Here is a 23,536-nt window from a genome sequence, read left to right on the forward strand (position 1 = left end):
CATTATTATTATTATTAGCTTTTAATAAATATGATTTTGATACATCGGTTTGTCTCTTACTGATTGTTATTTTGCTTATTACTGTTCAACACTGTATTTGTATCATTGACACGGGTTGGGTTGCAGTTTTCAAGCTAGAACCGCAAAACTGTGCAGGACCATAGAGCTTGTACAGGAATAGTGCTCTTGTGCTTTTGGGACCGATCGCTACGGACCGATACAGTATTGGTTCAAACACGCCATCTCTCACACTGCCAATCATAGACGTTACAAACATACTCACATACATACTAGCAACCACCTGGAATACCATAGCAGTGGCCTAGCAACACCTCAGCAACCACCTGGGATACTACAGCAATGCCCCAGCAACACCTTAGCACCTACCTGGATTATCATAGCGATGGCCAAGCAATACCTTAGCAACCACCTGGGATACCATAGCAATGCCCTTACAACACCTTAGCAACCACCTGGGATACCATAGCAGTGCCCTAGCAGCACCTTAGCAACCACCTGGGATACCATAGCAACCCCTTAGCAACTACCTGGATTATCATAGCGATGGCCAATAAACACCTTAGCAACTACCTGGGATACCATAGCAATGCCCTTACAACACCATAGCAGCCTCCTGGGATACCATAGCAATGCCCTAGCAACACCTTAGCAACCACCTGGGAAACCATAGCAATGTCCTATCAGCATCTTAGCAACCACCTAGGAATTCATATCAACGGCTTTGTCAGGCCAACAAATTGAATTTGACCGAGTGCCACAGGACCGTCGTGTTTCTTTCAGTAGAATGTTTCATGGCACCGTAAACACCGTAAATATTTCCACTTGTGATTATGTTTTGTTTATCTTTTTAAGAAGCATAAGTGAGTGAGTGGGCAGGGAGGGGGGGAGTGACTATTTGTTTACAATGGGTTGGTGGTGATATGAGAATAGCAGGCTTACGTCTACAGCAGGAACAAGGAAATGCATTGAATTACAGAAACAGATAGAATTCATTAAATCATAAACAATAAAAACCTCTGATAATGAAGTGTTAATATTTAACCAGACAGGCTTTAAATAGTTCAGAACTGAAGAAGCACAAGGTAGGTGTTTCTAATAAAGTGGCCAGTGAGTGAACATGCAAGGTGTTTCTAACAAAATGGCCAGTTAATGGAAGCACAAAGTAGGTGTTTCTAATAAAGTGGCCAGTGAGTGGAAGTAGAAGTGATATAAAAAGCCCCCCCATAAACAGCAGAGGGCGCAGGTGAGTCGGGTTTGTGGGAGTGGGCGTGGTTACCAGGTGAGCAGCCTCGGCTGGCAGGTGCTCGGTGACGTCACTGGCCTGGTAACGGCTACGGAGAAGTAAGGGAGAGATTTGAGGAGGGACTGAGTCAGAGAGGAGGTGAAGCGGCTCGGCTCGTTTAGGCTGTTCTGCGGTTTTAGGTCGGGGTTTGATGTTTTAGAGACAGTTTGTTCCAGTTGGTTTTCTGCTCCAGCGCGAAATGGGGAAGAAGAAAGAAGAGCCGAGCTCGGAGTACGGTGAGTGGAGCGGTTAAAGGCTGAGTGCTGGTGAGAGTCAGGTCAGCCCTCAGCTCAGCTGACCAGGCCCGCGTTGCTAAGCTCTCACTGTTAGCGCTCCTGCTGTGGATGCAGAGCAAACAAAAACGGGTTTTCAACTTTTAACCACAAAACTGACTCGTTCAGTGACTCAGTAACGTTACTGTGATGATAAACACGCAGATTTACCTCACATTCATCATCAGATGTGGATGGAGTAGCTTAAATCTGCTGAATTCACTCTCCAGAAGTGCTGTTACTTCAGTTACGTCACTGGCAGCAGTAGAATTAGCCAAACACAGGAAAAGGTCTGAGGTAGAAATACTTAGAGATGAATTTTCCTTCATAATTCAGTCACTAAGATGTAATCAGAGAGATTCAGAGTGGTTTGGTGTGAAATGGTTCAGATGTCTTTACAGTGGTGGTGATAGGAACCAGGGGTTGCCATGACTACAACACAAATATAGACATTTTATTTACTATCCAGAACCACCAGTGAACCTACACGAGTCTTCTGAGTTTATATGGAATGATGATGATGGAAAATAATAGAAAATAAATAAATACGTTTAATTACTTTTCCAATTACTACCCACGTTTGTTTGTCATGAGAATCGAAGAGAAAAACAATACACTCTTAAAACTGATGGTTCTTTAAGGGTTCTTCAGTGAAGAAAATGGTTCTATATAGAACCATGAACGCTCAAAGAGCCCGTTGCATAGTTCAAGTATTTTTTTGTATTGTTAAATGGTTCTTCAGATTGATGGAGAATGTGCTGTAGATGGTTCTACATAGAACCTTTTTGAAAAGGGTTCTGTATAGCACCAAAAAGGTTTCTATTTTTCTATTGTGACAAGCTAGATATCGTAGCAACAGAAGATCCCTTTCTGCTGCTATATAGAACCCTCAAAAAGTTCTATGTGCAACTAACTATGGCACACTCTCAGTCTGAAGAACCCTTTCATGATGCAAAGAACCCTTTAATCATGCAACAGGTTCCTTGATTCTCAGTGGTTCTACCCTCTTTAAAAAGATGGTTCTTTAGTAAAGAAAATGGTTCCATATAGAACCATGAACACTAAAAGAAGGCTTTGCATGGTCAAGGGTTTTTTCTATTGTTACAAGCCAAAGAACTTTTTTTTTTTTTTGCTACCGTAAGGAACCCTTTTTGCTTAGAGTGTATATAGAACCGTTTTCTTTACTAAAGAACCCTTGAAGAACCACCATTTTTGAGAGTGTACTTTTTCGTGACGTCTTTATTTGATTTTTCCAAGAAGGCAAACACTAAATCCACCCGTGTGCTGGAGTTCCTACAAGACAGTCCAGCGTTTTAAAGGTAGATGTTTCAGTCGAGCTGGTGCTGCATTACTATGTTATCGTGAACGTGGGAATCTGGGAACGTCACTGCTCTACATGTAGACCTCATTAGCCTGGTTCTGATAAGGCAGAGCCTCGTTATCACGCTGGTGATTGTGAAGGTTTACTAGTAACTGTATTGTTTTCCTTTGAGTCACTGCACTGTGGAAGCAGAAGAAACACGGCTGCTTCCTGAAACTGACGAGGTCCAGCAGGGCCGTGATGTTCTGATCTACTTTGCATGTGATTCAGAAAAGCACCAGTTCCTCTCGTTCTCCCGGTGAGCAGGCCGTGAGAGATTCACAGCCAGACTGCAGTGATATTTCCTGTAATCCGTCCCGTAAATGTCTACGACATTCTGTGGAAAAATACAGTGATAAGGTGTCATCAGAGCACAGCTGCACCCTTTATAGTGCCGTAAAGGCGAGGCGTAAGATTCCAGCGCTCTGTTTCTTCCTGCATGTTCAGTATCTCTGTTTCAGGATTTCATATACGGTCATATGCAGAAGTCTGAACAGCCCAATCATGTTTTGACATGTTTTCTTGATTTTCTAAATTAAAATAAGTTAAAAAAAGTTTACTTTTTAATATTTTTTCCAATATGTTAAACCCATCAAATAAACAGTAACTGTTCTGTAAGCTCTGGGCACATAGAAGCTCTAGACTGTATGTTTGGGATGTGTAAGGGCTCTACACATTTAAAGTAGGTTCTTCAAGGGTTCTTTAGTAAAGAAAATGGCTCTATGTAGAACCATGAACACTCAAAGAATCCTTTGCACGATTAAAGCGTTCTTCAGATTAATGGAGAATATGTTGTAGATGGTTCTATATAGAACATTTTTGAAAAAGGTTCCATGTAGCACCCAAAAAGTTTCTTCTTCTTTGACAAGCTTGACATTGTAACGATAGACGAACCCTTATTTGGTGCTATATAGAACTCATCATCTACAGCACATTCTCCATCAATCTGAAGAACCTGAGAGTTCATGGTTCTGTATAGAACCATTTTCTTTACTAAGGAATCCTTGAAGGATCTGTGTGTTTGAAGCATATAAAGGACATAGACTCTTAGAAATGTGTAGACGTGCTGAACTCTGTGTTTGGGACGGGTAAGGGCTCTAGACTGTGTGCGTTTGGGATGTTTAATGGTTCTGGACTCTCTTTAGGATGAGTAAGAGCTCTAGACTGTGTGTGTCTAGGATATATAATGGTTCTGGACTCCGTTTGGGAAGGGTAAGGGCTCTAGACTGTGTGTTTGGGATGTATAATGGTTATGGACTCCGTTTGGGACGGGTAAGGGCTCTAGACTCTGTGTATTTGGGATGTATAATGGTTCTGGTATCTCTTTGGGACGGGTAAGGGCTCTAGACTATGTGTATTTGGGATGTATAATGGTTCTGGGTTCACTTTGGGACGGGTAAGGGCTCTAGACTGTGTGTGTTTGGTATGTATAATGGTTCTGGGCTCTCTTTGGGACGGGTAAGGGTTCTAGACCCTGTGTATTTGGGATGTATAATGGTTCTGGGCTCTCTTTAGGAAGGGTAAGTGCTCTAGACTCTGTGTATTTGGGATGTATAATGGTTCTGGGCTCTCCTTGGGACGGGTAAGGGCTCTAGACTTTGTGTATTTGGGATGTATAATGGTTCTGGGCTCTCCTTGGGACGGGTAAGGGCTCTAGACTCTGTGTATTTGGGATGTATAATGGTTCTGGGCTCTCCTTGGGACGGGTAAGGGCTCTAGACTGTGTGTGTTTGGTATGTATAATGGTTCTGGGCTCTCTTTGGGATGGGTAAGGGCTCTAGACTCTGTGTATTTGGGATGTATAATGGTTCTGGGCTCTCCTTGGGACGGGTAAGGGCTCTAGACTCTGTATTTGGGATGTATAATGGTTCTGGGCTCTCTTTAGGAAGGGTGATGGCTCTAGACTGTGTGTGTTTAGGATGTATAATGGTTCTGGACTCCGTTTGGGACGGGTAAGGGCTCTAGACTGTGTGTATTTGGGATGTATAATGGTTCTGGACTCTCTTTAGGAAGGGTGATGGCTCTAGACTGTGTGTGTTTAGGATGTATAATGGTTCTGGACTCCGTTTGGGACGGGTAAGGGCTCTAGACTGTGTGTATTTGGGATGTATAATGGTTCTGGTATCTCTTTAGGACGGGTAAGGGCTCTAGACTGTGTATTTGGGATGTATAATGGTTCTGGGCTCACTTTGGGACGGGTAAGAGCTCTAGACTGTGTGTGTTTAGGATATATAATGGTTCTAGACTCCGTTTGGGAAGGGTAAGGGCTCTAGACTCTGTGTTTCTCACATTCTTGTTAAACCATATGACTTTTTCCCAGTTAACTGCAGTTCTGTAAATAATTCCCACATATTCTTTTCTCTCCTCTGTTTCTGGTGTGCAGGTGTAGCCTAAAGGTGTTGCTGCTGTGTGACTAGGAGGGACTTTTGTTTCCTGGTGTGTGTGTGTGTGTGTGCGTGTGTGTGTGTGTGTGTGGGTGTGGGTGTGTGTGTGCGCGTGCAAGCGCGTGTGTGTGTGTGTGTGTGTGTTTTATGGCTTATGAAAAGCAGTAATGAGTCCACAGTGTGTGGAGTGCAGACTCCTTAGCTAATGTTTATCAGTAGCTGAAACCGGGACCTGGTGAGGAAGGCTTACTGTAACACAGCCTGTTTAAGGGTGTGGTTTCATTGGTGCTGACCATAGTCACCATGGTTGCCTTTCATAACTGACAGTCCTTGACCTTTATATGTTGGTGGCTCCAACAATAGCAGCCTATACGCTGACTGTCAGAAGTTTGGGGGCGTATCTTTTTACAATGCTTTTAACACAGATGAGCTTGTTTGTTGTTGGTTTCCAATAAGTTACTCTATTAAAAGCCTGTTCAGGTTAATTTAGTCAGGCAGTGTTGGTGACAGTGCTGTCCTGGGAATAAAGCCAAAGACCACTCATTTAAAGTGTTCTAGTGGAACATTGGCTAACTGAATAACAGAAGACTATTGGGCTGCTGACTGATTGACTGAAACTAATATTCAGGGTACTAGACTCTCTGGGATGTATGCATGCTCCAGACGAAGTGTTTGGAATGTGTAAAGGTTCTAGACTCTCTGGGATGTATGCATGCTCCAGACGAAGTGTTTGGAATGCGTAAAGGTACTAGACTGTGTTTTTGGAATATGTGGAGAATTTAAATTCTCTGGCATATATATATATATATATATATGCTCTAGACTGTTTCAGATGTGTAAAGGTTCTAGGCTGTATTTTTGGGGTGTGTAGAGGATGTGAACTCTCTGGGATATACAGATGCTCTGGACTATGTTTCAGATGTGTAAAGGTTCTAGACTGTGGCCTTGGGATGTGTAGAGGATGTAAACCCTCTGGGATGTACAGATGCTCTAGACTATGTTTCAGATGTGTAAAGGTTCTAGACTGTGTTTGGGATGTGTAGAGGATGTAAACTCTTTGATGTGTACAGATGCTCTAGACTATGTTTCAGATGTGTAAAGGTTCTAGACTGTGGCCTTGGGATGTGTAGAGGATGTAAACTCTTTGATGTGTACAGATGCTCTAGACTATGTTTCAGATGTGTAAAGGTTCTAGACTGTGGCCTTGGGATGTGTAGAGGATGTAAACCCTCTGGGATGTACAGATGCTCTAGACTATGTTTCAGATGTGTAAAGGTTCTAGACTGTGTTTGGGATGTGTAGAGGATGTAAACTCTCTGGTATGTACAGATTCTCTAGACAGGTGAGTCTGATTAGATATAGTATGAATGTGGGTCTCCAGTACTGAGGGCTTCCCTTAGATTTGCTCTCTTATAATGATACGTTTGGTAAACATAATAAATCACTGTCGTCCCACATTCAGAGAATCGCTGCTCTGATTGGACAAACAGTGTTTCATAAGACTGATTACACTTTAATGGAGCTGGATGCTAATAATAGACAACATATCAGTTAAGAACTCATTAATTACTGTTACTCATTAACAGAACTGCCTGCTAATCTACAGATTAATATGATTAATTGAGCAATAAAGTTGAATTCCACTGGTTTTTCAGATGAAGTAAGATGTAAACAAAGTCAGTCAGAGTGATTTTGATGTGAAATTCTCCATTCTAGAGAGTCAGAATTGTTCACAGTGGTGCTGATGTGCCTAAGATACCTGAGACATTTTGATTTTGGCCTAAATATGTTTTAAAGTCTAGTAATGGAGGGAGGGATGCATCCAGGGCTTCTTTTTTCAGATTTTCCACTATTTTCCATCATCAACATTCCATATAAACTCAGAAGACTCGTGTAGGTTCACTGGTGGTTTGGATAGTAAATAAAATGTCTATATTTGTGTTGTAGTCATGGTGACCCCTGGTTCCTATCACCACCACTGTAAAGACATCTGACCATTTAACACTAAACCACTCTGAATGAAAGTGTCAGATAGTAATACAGCATCATCATATACTAATATAGAGTTGTGTTATTGATCACACTTCACTACACACAAGTGATAGTTTGAAAAATGGCGTAGATAATCAGCCTTCGTCAGCTGCTACTATTTTTAGCGAATGTGCTTCAGTCCATGTTTATAGGTAACAGTGCGTCATACAGTGTCACAAACCGTGTACTTAAGTCTGTTAAACATTACTGAACAACTCCAGAAAGTTTGAGGCTTTAGAAATGCCCTTAGTACCATGTTAATTGTTGGGGTATAAGCTTCCAGTAATTGTTAGCTACATTAACCTTCTAGCTCCAGTGATAAAACTAAAGAAGCAAACTTCAGACACCAAACACGTCTCACACGTCTTAGGGAAGGTTCATATTAACTTTATTGCTGGATGTTCATTTAGGGAATGCTGACAAGGCCAGTCAACAACAAATAAACGGACAAACGGGCAGACAGACAGAAAGAACTAGCTTGTTGGCTCAGTAATCCTGCTTGCTTAGGTTCTCAGACTCAAATAGAGACAGGATTGCCGGATTGCTTCTATAGTTTCCAGCCAAAATATTTTCAAAACCTGCCAAAATGTGTGGGGGGAAAAACCCAAAAAGAGTCTCTGGGATGTACACATGCTCCACACTAAGTGTTTGGGATGTGTAATTATTCTAGACTCTCTGAAATGTAGGCAGGCTCTAGACAATGCGTTTGGAATATGTAAAGATTCTAGACTGTGTTTATGTGTGAAGGTTCAGGCCTCTGGGATATACACATGCTCTAGACCATGTTTCAGATGTGTAAAGTTTCTGGACTGTGTTTTTTGGAATCTGTAGAGGATCTTACTTCTCTGAGATGAGAAGTGCTCTAGACCATGGGTCTTTAATTAAAGTTCAATAAGGTCCAGTTAGAGAAAATTTCCTCAAGCAAAGGTCTGAAACATCATAATGTCTAACTTGCATTATGACTCAGTGCCGTATACCGTTTACTGAAGTAGCCTAGTAGGTATATCAACATCTTATACAGTCAACAACTGAATGTCAAATTTATCGTCAGTTTTCTCTTTTTAGAGCACAACATGTGAAATAACTTCCCTCTGACTCATTTTCTCCTCCAACTGCTGTTTCTCACCTTGTCCCCCTGTGTGTGCATCACTCATTCGAGTCTCAGTACTCATCGTAAAGCACAGATCTGATTGCCTGTGTAGCATCATGTGTGATATCTGTGAGTCTCCCGGGCCGCTAAAGCTACCATAAAGGTTAGAAAAGTTACACCGATTAAAACAGGACCACCCCATCGAAATTAAATAATTCTCCATAGTTTATCAGTTATAGGTCCAGGTCCACATAGGACAGCATCTGGGTCTGGACTCGAACCGCGGTCCGCCTATTAGTGACCTCTGCTCTAGACTGTGGTTTGGGGATATGTAGAGGATCTAAACACGTACTCTAGACTGTGTGTTTAGGATATGTGCAGATTCTAGACTGTGTTGATGTGTAAAGGTTCAGGCCTCTGGGATGTGCACAGGCTCTAGACCATGTTTCGGATGTGTAAAGCTTCTAGACTGTGTTTTTGGAATTTGTAGAGGATCTAACCTCTTTGAGAAGGACTTGTGCTCTAGACTGTGTCATGTAAAGGTTCTAGACGATGTTTTGGGGATATGTAGAAGATCTAAACTCTGGGATGTACACATACTCTAGACTGTGTGTTTAGGATATGTGCAGATTCTAGACTGTGTTGATGTGTAAAGGTTCAGGCCTCTGGGATGTACACATGTAAATGTGTAAAGACTTTGGGATATGTGAAGGATCCAAACTGTCTGTTGTGTATACTTGCTCTAGACTATGTATTTGAAACATTTAAAGGTTCTAGGCTCTCTGGGATGTACACCTGCTCTAGACTGTGTATGTGGGATGTGTAAAAGTTCTAGACTGTGTTGCTGTGGAAGAGTTTCTAGACTTTCTATTGGATGTACATGTGGTCTTGTCTATGTCTATGAAATAATACAGCATTTAACCATCTGAGTAATTAGCTTCTGGGTACATTCACCGCTTGGTGGGGCAGGACAGCGGCCTAACTGATTGGATGTGGACATTAGGCCTATTTAAAGTTCAGCTGCAGTATTAAATAATGCACTTTATAAATTTTGTATGCTTTATTAAACCTACCAAAATAATAGCAGGCCAGCCCAAGCTTTGTCCTCCTGACAAATCCACCCAATTTGGTGGGAACCATATTTTAGTGTAGTTAGATAAGTTGACCTTTGTGACCGAACTCTGAGGTCAGCAGCGTGAATGGAAAGGTGCTGTGTGTTTTCCTTGTATGAGTCAGCAGTTAAAGGTTAGTTTTTGGTGAACGTTAAAGTTCAGAGGAAGTCTGCAGCTGTCAGACTCACTCACTCAGACGTGGCTCACATTTCCTCTGTGATAGAGAGACCCGTCTGAGCTTTATCAGTTAATTAGTTGATAGTGTTGACTCTGAACACACAGACTGGGATAGATGCAGCGCTGCTGTGTAGAGGAACGATTTCTCTCCTAGTTGTTTTAAGTAGTGTTTACATGGCTGGAATATCACTGTCAGAGCCTCATATCTCCAGAAGAGTCGCTCTAAGAGAACGGGAAAAAACTGTATTTAACTTATTTACTGTGCTATTATATCGAGTGACTGTTTATTTCTGTCTCTTCATTGTGCAATGATCACAGAATGAAAAAGAGCACTAACATTATGTGTAAAAATAAAAATTAATAATGTTAACAATGTTAGGACAGTTATGATGTATTTAAGCTGCATGTTAAATATTACAAATTGCAGTAGATGAAATATCAGTGGTTACGCAATAATGTGACGTGGTCACAGATTAGCATGGATTATTTCAACCCAAATCATTTCCTGTTGTTGGATCAGGCGAATGTGTCGATTCATCAAAACATTGTCTGTGATTGGTCACAGCTCACAGTAAAGGAAGGAAGATACTCTGATGAACAAGAAGCACAGCTGCTTTATGCCAAATGAAGAGAGTCAGCGAGTCAAGGCGTCCCCAAACCACCTCCAAAGGTGGTGTGCTGATGTGCAAAGGTTCTAGACTCTCTGGTATGTACACGTGGTCTAGACTATGTGTTTGGGTTGAGTAAAGGTTCTAGACTGGGTTGATGCATAAAGGTTCTAGACACTCTGGGATGTACGTACTCATGCTCTAGACTATTTGTTTGGGTTGTGTAAATGGTCTAGACTATTGATGTGTAAAGTTCTAGACTCTCTGTGATGTATGCATGCTTTACACTATGTGTTTGGTTCTGGACTGTGTTGATGCATAAAAGTTTTAGGCTGTCTGGGGTGTACGCATGCTCTAAAGGTTCTAGATTGTCTTGATGTGTACATGTTCTAGACCCTCTCGGATGTAAACACTCTAGACTATGCGTTTGGGTCATGTAAAGGTTCTAGGCACTCTGGGATGTACTCATGCCCTAGACTTTGTGTTTGGGTTGTGTAAATGGTCTAGACTGTTGATGTGTAAAGGTTCTAGACTCTCTGGCATGTACACATGCTCTAGACTTTGTGTGAAGGATGGGGATGTGTAAAGGGTCTAGACTGTGTTTTGGGGTGTGTAGTGAACCTAGACTGCTCCTACACTTCTTCAGACATTCAGTGATTGGTTAGAAGACATTTGTCTGCCTACCAGCTTGTCTGTCTGTCTGCCCATCTGTCTGCCTGCCTATCAATCTGCTCGTCTGTCTGCCCATCTGTCTGCTAGCCTATCAATCTGTCTGTCTGCCTATCAATCTGCCCGCCTGTCTGCCTGCCTGTCTGCCCGTCTGTCTGCCCGTCTGTCTGCCCGTCTGTCTGCCCATCTGTCTGCTAGCCTATCGATCTGTCTGTCTGTCTGCTAACCTGTCTGTCTGTTTGTTTATCACTCTGTCTGCCTGTCTGTCTGTTTGTTTATCACTCTGTCTGCCTGTCTGTCTCTCAGTCTGTCTGCCTGCCTGCCTGTCTGTCTGTTTGTTTATCAGTCTGTCTGTCTGTCTGTCTGCCTTCCTGCCTGTCTGTCTGCTTGCTTGCTTGTCTGCCAGCCTAGTTAATTATGAATATTAGTCTTTGTACAGCAGTTAGATGAGCACAGGTGAATCATTTTTCAGCTCATGTGAAGGTAAAATATCCATCATCTAATAAACTGAGACGCAGATTTTTGTTAATGTGGATTTTAAGCACGTCAGACTGTGGACAGTATGTACTCTGAGAATGTGCTAATCTCACTGCAGTCCCAAAACACGCACCTTTTCTCTCTGTTTTCTGGCGTCTCCTGCTCATCCTGCTCTTCCTGAAGGGTTTATGGTTTACACTTTATTCTCCTGCGTGTTGGAGAGTTGGAGTTCTCTCAGCTCTCAGTGCTCTGTTGGTAGTTGACCTCTGATCTGGGAGGGTTCTTTGGGGGAAATGTCTCCACACTGACGGTTCAGAGTGATATATATATAAAGTGTTTTAGAGCTCTGGATGACGACTCTGCTGGACGTCAGGTCCAAAGATCTGCAGAGCAAAACAGCAACCAGAGTGAGAGAGAGAACTGTCTGAGAGAGCTTCTGCAGTTTATTAGAGATTATAGATCTCTCTCTCTCTCTCTCTCTCTCTCTCTCTCTCTCTCTCTCTCTGTCTCTCTCTCTCTCACATTATCCCTGAATAAACAGGTTGTTCAGTGTAATATGATATGCAGCTCTGAATGTGACCTGGGGGAACTGGTTCTTCAGAGATGGTCCTGTTTGGATGTTGGATGAGGGTGTTGTGACGTTTCTAATCACGTTGAAGACTACACTCACTCTATATTAGGGGTGCCCAAACTTTTTGCCTTGGGGGGATGTATGTGGTGGGCCAAGACAAAAAGATAAACGGTATACAGCTAAAGAAGGCACATAGGTTTCAAATCAAGTTTATAAAACTGGTATATAACATTACACAAAATATCAGTTTATATCACAATACCTACATTTAGAGTCGGTTATTCATTCAGCCTAATGAGAAACTGTAGAACAGACTCAGTTTATATCACAATACCTACATTTAGAGATATAAACTGAGTCCGTTCTACAGTTTCTCATTAGGCTGAATGAATAACCGACTCTAAATGTAGGTATTGTGATATAAACTCAGTCTGTTCTACAGTTTCTCATTAGGCTGAATGAATAACCGACTCTAAATGTAGGTATTGTGATATAAACTCAGTCTGTTCTACAGTTTCTCATTAGGCTGAATGAATAACTGACTCTAAATGTAGGTATTGTGATATAAACTGAGTCTGTTCTACAGTTTCTCATTAGGCTGAATGAATAACCGACTCTAAATGTAGGTATTGTGATATAAACTGAGTCTGTTCTACAGTTTCTCATTAGGCTGAATGAATAACCGACTCTAAATGTAGGTATTGTGATATGAAGTATGGACAGTGCAGGAAGTGGATCTTCTCGGCAGTTTATCTCGTGGAGCAGGTTATTGAGACACATGGTATGATGGGAAATTCCTCCAGAGTGCAGCATCTTTTGCAATAAAGTCATTCTGCCTCGTAATAAACCCATAAACTCGTTCTCAGTGTGAGGACACAGAGAGGAGGGGCTGTTTTCACTTTACTTTCAGCTCTGAATGCAAATTACATTCAAATCCTCAAATTCTCTCTCGTTCTTTCTCTCCCTCTCTGTGCTCTTTCTCTCCCTGTCTCTCTCTGTTCTTTCTCCCCCTCTCTGTGCTCTTTCTCTCCCTCTCTCTCTCTCTGTTCTTTCTCTCCCTCTCTGTGCTCTTTCTCTCCCTCTCTCTCTCTGTTCTTTCTCTCCCTCTCTCTCTCCCTCTCTCTATTCTTTCTCTCCCTCTCTCTCTCCCTCTCTGTGTTCTTTCTCTCCCTCTCTCTATTCTTTCTTACTGTCTCTCTCTGTCTGTTCTCTCTCTCTGTCCCCCTCTGTTGTCTCTGTTTTCTCTCTCTCTCTTTCTCTCTCTCTCCCCCCTCTCTCTTTCTCTCTCTTTTTCTCTGTCTTTTTCTCTCTTTCTCTTTTTTGTCTCTCTGTTCTTTCTCTCTCTCTCTCTCTCTCTCTCTCTCTCTCTCTCTCTCTCTCTCTCTCTCTCTGTCTCATTAGCTCTGTCGTGTCGTACAGCAGTAATAGTATCATGGTTGCCAGGTAACGGGTTAATGAACCCATGGAGAGATGTAAACTCTCAGTGGTCTGTTGTGGTCATGAGTTTATGGAGGGATAGACAGAGTTTCTGATAAACGAGTGTATCTGAGTGGGTTTAGGTTCATTTTAGGTTTGATATGATTTTCCTTCTGAGATTAAGACACCATTTAATTTTCAGTCACACAAAAAAAACTCAAGAAGTGAATTTAGAAGCTTTTCAGGAAAAAGTCTCAGTCATGTGAGAGTGGGTGTGTCCACACACAAGCCCCGCCCTCTCACACGTCACTCTGATAGGCTGCACCCTGATGGCACTTTGATCATTAGCAGCGGTTTCCAGGAATGACGGTGAATGAGGGCGAGGAGCGAATCAGCCAGTTTTACCTCCCGCTGTGTTGCTTTACGCCCTCATGAATTTTTACGAAGTGTACTGAAATTGTTACACTTTACAATTAAATTAGTGAAATTCATCTCAAACCAGACTCTCAGAAAACATTCATAGTCTAAAATAAAGTCATTGTGCCAACAGATCATGCGCCAAAATTCAGGTTTGTGTCTTCATTAGTTTCTGAGATTAATGCTTTAAAAAGTGGGCGTGGTCTTCTTTTGCATGGAAATTTGTTCTGTGGGTAAAAGTGCAAACTTTGATATGACATAACTTGGACAAATGATGTTAGATGCATGGAATTTTCAGACATTGTTATTTGGTTTTAGATCTGTTTAACAAAACAGGCAGTAAAGAGAGAAATTTTATGGCTTGCTAAAAATCATACAAAAGCATATATTGCTAAAATTGTATTTTTTCTTAATTAATCATATTTTTTAGGTGTATTGGAGCAAATGTGGCCCTCTGTCTCTCCACATAGAAGCACTTAGATATTTAAATTTTGTTTTTTTTCTCTCAAAATAAGAACTAACTTTTTACAGTTAATTATTTTGAAAGTAATAAACGTTTTTGATTTATGAGCCATGGAAAATTTAAAAGCTGCACCATTTTGTATAAAATTGTATCTGTTTCTGCCCATCACTAGTGCATGACATTGCATAAACTACAGAAATCTGTTAAATGCTTATGAGTTCGATGAACTGACACTTAGTAGTAATAATAATAATCATCATCATCATAATGTTTATTTATATAGCTCCTTTTCATACATTCAAAATGCAGCTCAAAGTGTTACACAATACAGAGTAGAAACAAGAGTAAGAAAAGAATAAAGATCAAAAATAAAAAATAATAAATAGCAGAAAAAGAGATGTATTAATAATAATTACAATTAAAGTAAAATTAAAGTAAATTAAATTAAATAATAATATTATTATTTCAGTAAAAACAAAGGAAACAATAAAAAAAAACTAAACGCTAAAGTAAAGACTAAACTAAAGCTGCATTTTGCGCAAGTTGTGGTTTGTTGGTTGTAGAAACTACATAAATTCTCTGTTAGAGGTTTACGACTGATTTGACTGAATTAGAGGTGCTTATTAATAAAAATAATCTGTTTTGGAGTTTTATTAACAGTGTGAATTTGTATTAGAAGCTTATAGACTTCAAGAAATGTGATTTGACTGTTACATGTGACAGTTTTGAGTGAATATTGATGTATTTATTGCAGTGAATATTTGCTTGTAGTGGTTTAAGTAGTAATTTAGGCCTCAGTAACACAAACAGCTACTACAAAACAGAAAAGAAAAACAGGTCACTATTAATAAGGTTGATCTATTTCCATGGAAAACAGGATACTGGGCATTTTAGGCTTGTGTGGATTGTCTCTGCTCTCTGTTCAGCCTGTATTACAGGTTTAAGATCAGCCGCATTTGATTATTTTTCCTCCAGATAAAGTAAAGTCTTTCTGTACACATCAGCCTGAGCAGGATGATCTATCCTGGGTTTGCTTCCTGCTGAACTGGTTTAGCAGATGGGAAATGCAAACACAAAGAGTAAACACATTAAAGAGCTGCTGATGTGTGTTTGGACACGACTGGATGTGGAGCTTCAGGATCTCCGTTAACCACACTGTGGGTTGTAATAACTACACTTATGCATTTAGAGTGTCATTTAGTCATTTGGCACATGCTCCAATCCAGAGCCACTGACGAGACAAGGCAGCAGTGAAAACACCTGCCTTCATTGTGAGTGATGAGTTCAGTTATGTGCAACAATAACTGCACTTTACACTTCAAAACATTGTAGTAACTGTGCTTTTAAAATGTGTGCAACAATAGCTGCACGTCTAAACTGTGCTTTTAAACTGTGCTTAATAATAGCTGCACGTCTAAACTGTGCTTTTAAACTGTGCTTAATAATAGCTGCACGTCTAAACTGTGCTTAATAATAGCTGCACTCCCGAACTGTGCGCAACAATAGCTGCGCTCCCGAACTGTGCGCAGTAATAGCTGCGCTCCCGAACTGTGCGCAACAATAGCTGCGCTCCCGAACTGTGCGCAGTAATAGCTGCGCTCCCGAACTGTGCGCAACAATAGCTGCGCTCCCGAACTGTGCGCAACAATAGCTGCGCTCCCAACTGTGCGCAGTAATAGCTGCGCTCCCGAACTGTGCGCAACAATAGCTGCGCTCCCGAACTGTGCGCAGTAATAGCTGCGCTCCCGAACTGTGCGCAGTAATAGCTGCGCTCCCGAACTGTGCGCAACAATAGCTGCGCTCCCGAACTGTGCGCAGTAATAGCTGCGCTCCCGAACTGTGCGCAACAATAGCTGCGCTCCCGAACTGTGCGCAACAATAGCTGCGCTCCTGAACTGTGCGCAACAATAGCTGCGCTCCCGAACTGTGCGCAGTAATAGCTGCGCTCCCGAACTGTGCGCAACAATAGCTGCGCTCCCGAACTGTGCTCAACAATAGCTGCGCTCCCGAACTGTGCGCAACAATAGCTGCGCTCCCGAACTGTGCGCAACAATAGCTGCGCTCCCAACTGTGCGCAGTAATAGCTGCGCTCCCGAACTGTGCGCAACAATAGCTGCGCTCCCGAACTGTGCGCAGTAATAGCTGCGCTCCCAACTGTGCGCAGTAATAGCTGCGCTCCCAAACTGTGCGCAGCAATAGCTGCGCTCCCGAACTGTGCGCAGCAATAGCTGCGCTCCCGAACTGTGCGCAACAATAGCTGCGCTCCCGAACTGTGCGCAGTAATAGCTGCGCTCCCGAACTGTGCGCAACAATAGCTGCGCTCCCGAACTGTGCGCAACAATAGCTGCGCTCCCAACTGTGCGCAGTAATAGCTGCGCTCCCGAACTGTGCGCAGTAATAGCTGCGCTCCCGAACTGTGCGCAACAATAGCTGCGCTCCCAACTGTGCGCAGTAATAGCTGCGCTCCCGAACTGTGCGCAACAATAGCTGCGCTCCCGAACTGTGCGCAACAATAGCTGCGCTCCCGAACTGTGCGCAACAATAGCTGCGCTCCCAACTGTGCGCAGTAATAGCTGCGCTCCCGAACTGTGCGCAACAATAGCTGCGCTCCCGAACTGTGTGCAACAATAGCTGCGCTCCCGAACTGTGCGCAACAATAGCTGCGCTCCCGAACTGTGCGCAACAATAGCTGCGCTCCCGAACTGTGCGCAACAATAGCTGCGCTCCCGAACTGTGCGCAACAATAGCTGCGCTCCCAACTGTGCGCAGTAATAGCTGCGCTCCCGAACTGTGCGCAACAATAGCTGCGCTCCCGAACTGTGCGCAACAATAGCTGCGCTCCCGAACTGTGCGCAGTAATAGCTGCGCTCCCAACTGTGCGCAGTAATAGCTGCGCTCCCAACTGTGCGCAGTAATAGCTGCGCTCCCGAACTGTGCGCAGTAATAGCTGCGCTCCCAAACTGTGCATAATAATAACACTGAGCCCTATTCACAAAAACCTTCCTTTTTTTTTTTTAAATGTGTTCTTGTGAAAGGTCCTAAGAAAAAGTCTATGACAGATTCATGACGTGTGTTTAAAGCGTAGAACTGTTCTCACCTTTGTGCTCAAATCCCAGATAAGAAAATGTTGGTGAATGTCAGAATCTTAGTGAAATCTGCCTATGTGGCTTTTGAGAAGAAGTTTCTTCATAAGAATGGATGATGAATGAGGCCCATTGATTTTAAACTGTACGTAATAATAACTATGCTTCCAAACTGTGGAACATAATAGCTGCCATTCTAAAGAATGTGTAACAGTAGCTCACCTCCCAGAATGCACTCAGTAATAGCTGTGCTTCCAAACTGTGTGTAATAATAGTTTAGCCTCTAAACTGTGCAGTACTAACTGTGCTCTTACACTGAGTAATAATTTCATCTCTAAACTGTGTATGATCATTACTACACTTCCATATTGTGTGTGGTAATAACAATGCTTTGTCTTTTCAGGTGATCCAGCCCAATATGACCCCACATTCAATGGACCGATTCATAATAGGTGTGTATTGACGTGTTCATATTGGTATAATGAAGTTTGAAAACTGTTACCTATCAAAGGGTTTTTCTTTATTTTTATTATATTCCTTATTTTAGAATAATTGGTCACACTTCAAAACTATTAAACTAATGTATTTGGAATTACATAGTTTTCTAGCTATAGAAATATAGCTAGACCTTCTCTGAGATGGGGCTGTTTAATTGCCACCAACCTCACAGCACACCTGATAGGACACAGATGGAAACTAAGCTGTTTTGAGTTATGTAATGTTGCAGAACCCAACTCATTTACATATACCCACCTATTTAGCCTACAGCAGTTTAGCTCCACCCACTCACACTGAAGTTCTAAGGAGTGTTTCAGCTCAGAGTGACTTTGTTGTTAAAAATACAATCAGAACAGAGCTTATTTCCATGTTAGGCTTACTTTTAAACCTATTGTTTGAATCATGGGTTTAATTTCTGTTCTCCTACATCTAATTAATTTGAATTATATTTGTATTTTCTCTTTTGTAAAGCATTTTGAATGGCCGCAGTGTATGAAAGGTGCTATATAAATAAACTTGCCTTGCCTTAAAGGCACCGTAACAAAAGCAGCCTGTTTAATTGTGAGGGATAAAGAAAGGCTGGAAAATGATCATGTGAAAATGAGTTACGACTGTTTTTGGTAAATAAAACTACACAGACGTCATAAGTGAACCTCAAGGGAGAAAAACTAACATATAAATTGTACAATTCAGATGAAGCAAATAGAGATTAAGTCCCAAAAGAGGCATTACAGGGTTCTTTTGGGGAAATATGGTGCTCTGATGCAGCGTAGGGCACTGTATTTTTATACTGTCTGTTTTTATTGTATATGTGAAATACTGTAGTGGTTCTAAGGCAGTGATCACCAACGCTGTTCCTGGAGATCTGCCTTTCTGCAGACTTCAGCTCCAATTCTAATCGACCCCACCTGATCTGCAATCTTAAAAAAGGTGGTTCTTCAAGGGTTCTTTACTAGATGGTGGTTCTATATAGAACCATGAACACTAAAAGAACAGTTTCATACTTATATGGTTCTAAGCATGTCAAACGTTTGACAGATTGATGGAGGATGTGTTATATGTGGTTCTATATAGAACCTTTTTGAAAAATGGTTCTATTTAGCACGCAAAAGCGTTCTGCTATTGTTATGACAACGCTTTTTCGTGCTACATAGAGCCATATGCAACACACTCTCCATCAATCTGAAGAACCATTCCACCATGCTTAGAACAATTTAAGTATGCAAATTTTCTTTAAGTGTTCATGGTTCTATATAGAACAACTGTCTTTACTAAAGAACCATAGAAGAACCATTTTTTTAACACTGCATCTAATTGCTCCCTTGAGAAGTCCTTGATTAGCTGATTGAAGTGTGTTAGATTTGGGTTGGAGGTGAAACCTGCAGGATGGTGGATCTCCAGGAGGAGGGTTGGTGACCACTGCTCCAGAGGATAAAGAGAGTCTGGACATATAGAACACAAAACCACACGTTTACCGTTAAATTTCACAATTTCGCTTGCCTTTTTTTGATAAATTCAGGAATGTAGCTGATCGAGCATTAAGCCTAACTTATGAACAGTTTAAGCCTAAACTATGAGTGTTAATGTCTGAGAGGACGTATCGGTCTATCTGTGTGTGCTGAAATAAACCCCACTGAATCTGACTGTTCTTCTCCAGGAGCTGCACTGATATCATCTGCTGTGTGCTCTTCATGCTGGTCATCACGGGGTACATGGTGGTAGGAATTCTGGGTAAGAACCATCTCTCACTGTCTGTTGATATTAGGTTTAGTCTTATTCTCTCTAATACATTCAGTATAAAGGTCATTAAATGCTGTGTGCTGAATATTCCTGTAGTAAAACAGAAGAAAAGTGCAGTTCTCTGGTTTTATCCTCCAAATGTGAGGTTCTTGACCTGCTCTGGGCCGAGTTCACCAAAAGCACAAGAACCGTTCTTAAGTGGTCGAGTGAGCAGCACAGTGAACACTCTCTCTAACCAGTTAAGGCGCTCTTAACATAAAGATGCTTTTGGGAAACTGGGCTCAGATCGATCAGACACCTTTTACTGATAGCCTAAAACACCCAACTGAAACAGTCATTCCTGCATGATTTCTGCCTGATTTACTTTCTCTATTTTGCATATTTCCACACTTCTCGAGCTTCATTTGTCTGTCAAACTGCTAACAGTGGTGAATTGTCACTGCTAGAGCTGGACATCTGTTCAGGCCATACATGTCAAAGCCAAGAACTAAAACACCCTATCATAATGCTAATTTCTGCTAGCGTCACTATTGGATGCAAATAGTATGTTACTGTCATATGCTGTGCTTTTTCCTTCAGTAAAGCCTAAAATCTTGTTTATATAAACCCAATGCTGTGTTCAATGTTGCTGTGGGATTTTAGGTTATGTTTCAAAAGAATGTGCCAAAATTGACGTTCCTGGATGGACGTTTAGCATATTAGCACCAATTCAATACAGTTTTAGTAGGAATGTAGCATTACATTCCCGCCCAAAGGGCCATTTGGAATCTCACATAGCATCTGCTACAGATAACAGGAGTTTGGTCGCCTAAATTAATGGCTCAAATGGATCTTTTAAATACAATTTCCCATTTTCTGCTATCCCAAAAATTACAAATTACAGCAGACATTCAGTGACGCTACCATTTTTGGCTATTTTTTATTTATTTGTATAGGTAACAGTGAGTCATACAGTGTCAGAAACCACATAATCAAGTCTATTAAACATTACTGAACAACTCCACACAGTCTGAGGCTTCGGGCAGCAGTTAGCACCATGCTAATTTGTGGGGTATAAGCTTTTGTTGCTTGTTAGCTACATTAGCCTCGTAGCTCCAGTGCTAAAACTAAAGAAGCAAACTTAAGACACCAAACAGGTCTTGGCTACGTTTGAGGTGGAGAGGAGAGGTTTGAAAAATTAGACTTTTTGCCAGACTGGCGCTTTAATGACCTCCGTGGTCAGTTTTGGGTTCAGTGTGTGAAATAGAGATGCTGATTTGGTTAAAGAAGAAGAGGCCACTATTTATGAGGCTCCTTATCTGGAGGACATGAATGTCACAGTAACAGTTTCCTGTTAATGTGAGCAGCACAATGGAGGAAAAAATGTTCTTATGGTTTTCCTATCATATTTGTTTGCAGTCCACTCAGTGTGTCCACTGGTGAAACCCTCTGACCATCTTCCAGAACATTTTTTAAATCCCAGAGAACAAATAATAAAAAAAAATGTTTATTAGAGCTGGGCGATGTATTAAAACATAACATTAAATTTTCACAGTACACTATATGTGGCTATATTTATTTTTTCTGACGTCTGATCGGTTGGATCGGACAAAATAGTGCCACATTTGAAAAAATCTATTAAAAGCTATGAGATATTAAATGCAATGATTTGTATTCAACATTTTACATTCTGTGCTGAAGTTTTTAAGTACTGAAGACTAAGTACTAAACTAATAACTGTGTGGGTGTTTCAGCGTGGCTGTATGGAGACCCCCGCCATGTGCTGTACCCCCGAAACTCCACCGGCATGTACTGTGGAGTCTCACCCAACCAGTAAGAACAGCACGCTGAGTATACATTATATGCATATACACTATATACATATACTGAATGAACGTTATCTCTCTCTCTCTCTCCCTCTCTCTCTCCCTCTCTCTCTCTCTTTCAGCGATAAGCCAAATGTTTTTTATTTTAATATTCTCCAATGTGCCACTGCTACCAACATCATGGCTGCAGCGCTGCAGGGTCTGCAGTGTCCCACCACTCAGGTAATTCACAATGTATCACGATACCTACATTTAGAGTCAGTTATTCATTCAGCCTAATGAGAAACTGTAGAACAGACTGAGTTTATATCACAATACCTACATTTAGAGCCGGTTATTCATTCAGCCTAATGAGAAACTGTAGAACAGACTGAGTTTATATCACAATACCTACATTTAGAGTCGGTTATTCATTCAGCCTAATGAGAAACTGTAGAACAGACTCAGTTTATATCACTTGTCTGTTTTGTTCTCCTCTCTTTGCTGTAGATCTGTGTAAAGTCATGTCCATCAAACTTCTGGGTCCTGAATCCTATAGCGTATCAACCACATGCAGATTTATCCCAGTATTTTAATCAGGATCTTTGTGTTCCCTGGCTCGACCTCAGCACAACCAAACTTGTAAGTATCTCAATGTTTCTCTGCGTGCAGAAGTCCATCATATTTTTCTTTATTATTTGTTCATTAGTTGATTTTATTTTTTTATGCATTCACCCATTAATCACCTTTCTTTCACAGACAGCTTCAGAGATCATTGCGAAGGAGTATTGTCCATACTTCTACACCCCTACTACCTCAGGTGCTCTGTTTGTTTGTTTTTTATTTTTCTTTCTTTTAAGTATCATTCATTTTTCAAGAACATAACAGTTGAGGTGAAGCACTGGAGGAAAATACTTTCTTTTTCTCTTTTTGTCTGTAGTTTTGGGAAGATGTTTGCCAAGTTTAGGAACGTCGTCATACGATAACATTCCGTCTAACTTCACACTTCCCGGCCTGACTATGAATCAGACTGTGAACATGCTCAAGAACTCCACAAGGTAAAACGACAAAACCTTCACATATACTCTCAGCCAGTCAGTGTCCTCCAATAGTTCTTAAATTGTTCTCACACCCAAACATATATTCACACCTCTTCATCGTTGTGGACACATCAGTGGCTGCTGATTCCTGAGTGACATCATTTCTGTTAGAACTTTTGCAATAGATGTAAGAAAATTGAATTGACATGCCTACTTATCAGTATCATCCACAGATTATATAAGAAAAAATCATGCAAAGGTAACAATCAGTAAAATAGACTGGAAACTGCAAAGATCCAAGAATTGAACCTTGTGGTACACCACAGCATATTATGGTTCAATGCAAGGCATATAACAGCCTATGCAAGTTGCTCTCCAAGTAGCTGAACAACCATTTTAGTGTAATTTAATGAAGGGCATCCATTCTAATTTTAATAAAAGTAAGGTGATAGTTAATGAGGGAACTATTGTCACTCTGATTTCTGTAGGTTAAAGAACTTGGATATTTTCATGGCTTGCGGCATGGCACTAATTAAAGTTGCAGCTTTTACTAGAGATTGACTGACTAATCTCCTTACATCCAGCTGCTGCTTCTTAAGAGTTGAAATGGGATATCAGTATCGGGTCGATATAAGTAGATGCTGGATGTGATATCAGAGGGGGAGACTACTTTTAGATGCTCATCTTAAGTGAAGTGTTTTAATTGAAAATAGCTGATGGTAAACCTTATTCATTTTTAAAGAAGAATTATTGGATACGTATCAGCTGATGCTCAAGGTTTCAATATCGGTACTGGAAAAGAAATTATGAAATTGTGCCGCCTCTGCTGTGAGAATGATACATTTTCCAAGATGATTTTAAAACCAAAAAATGTGGGTTTTTGGGCTATTCCTGGAAGGTGATTTTTCTTGTAAGATGTCAAATTTATGGACAAATTGTGATTTTTTTTTTATTTTTTTATTTATATCATTTTCAAAGACGCTTGGAGATCCATGGTTTGAACTGTTGTACCCTCTCAAAAATAAAGGTGCCAAAAAGGAT

The 23,536-nt window shown here is 41.2% G+C and overlaps 1 protein-coding gene across 1 annotated transcript in view; it reads left to right on the plus strand.

Annotated features, from left to right (window-relative positions):
• The first annotated feature begins 1,361 nt into the window (after positions 1 to 1,361).
• The window catches only part of slc44a4 (solute carrier family 44 member 4), a 38,317-nt gene continuing 16,142 nt past the window's right edge, over positions 1,362 to 23,536 (plus strand). The window contains exons 1-8 of the mRNA XM_036560319.1: positions 1,362 to 1,539; positions 17,837 to 17,885; positions 19,589 to 19,662; positions 21,405 to 21,483; positions 21,599 to 21,698; positions 21,966 to 22,097; positions 22,215 to 22,275; positions 22,396 to 22,513. Coding sequence (XP_036416212.1) covers positions 1,503 to 1,539; positions 17,837 to 17,885; positions 19,589 to 19,662; positions 21,405 to 21,483; positions 21,599 to 21,698; positions 21,966 to 22,097; positions 22,215 to 22,275; positions 22,396 to 22,513 — 650 coding nt within the window. The 5' untranslated portion in view covers positions 1,362 to 1,502. The remainder of the gene's footprint in view (positions 1,540 to 17,836; positions 17,886 to 19,588; positions 19,663 to 21,404; positions 21,484 to 21,598; positions 21,699 to 21,965; positions 22,098 to 22,214; positions 22,276 to 22,395; positions 22,514 to 23,536) is intronic.

This window comes from Colossoma macropomum, unplaced genomic scaffold (genome assembly GCF_904425465.1).
Source record: "Colossoma macropomum unplaced genomic scaffold, Colossoma_macropomum, whole genome shotgun sequence".
NCBI lineage: Eukaryota > Metazoa > Chordata > Actinopteri > Characiformes > Serrasalmidae > Colossoma > Colossoma macropomum.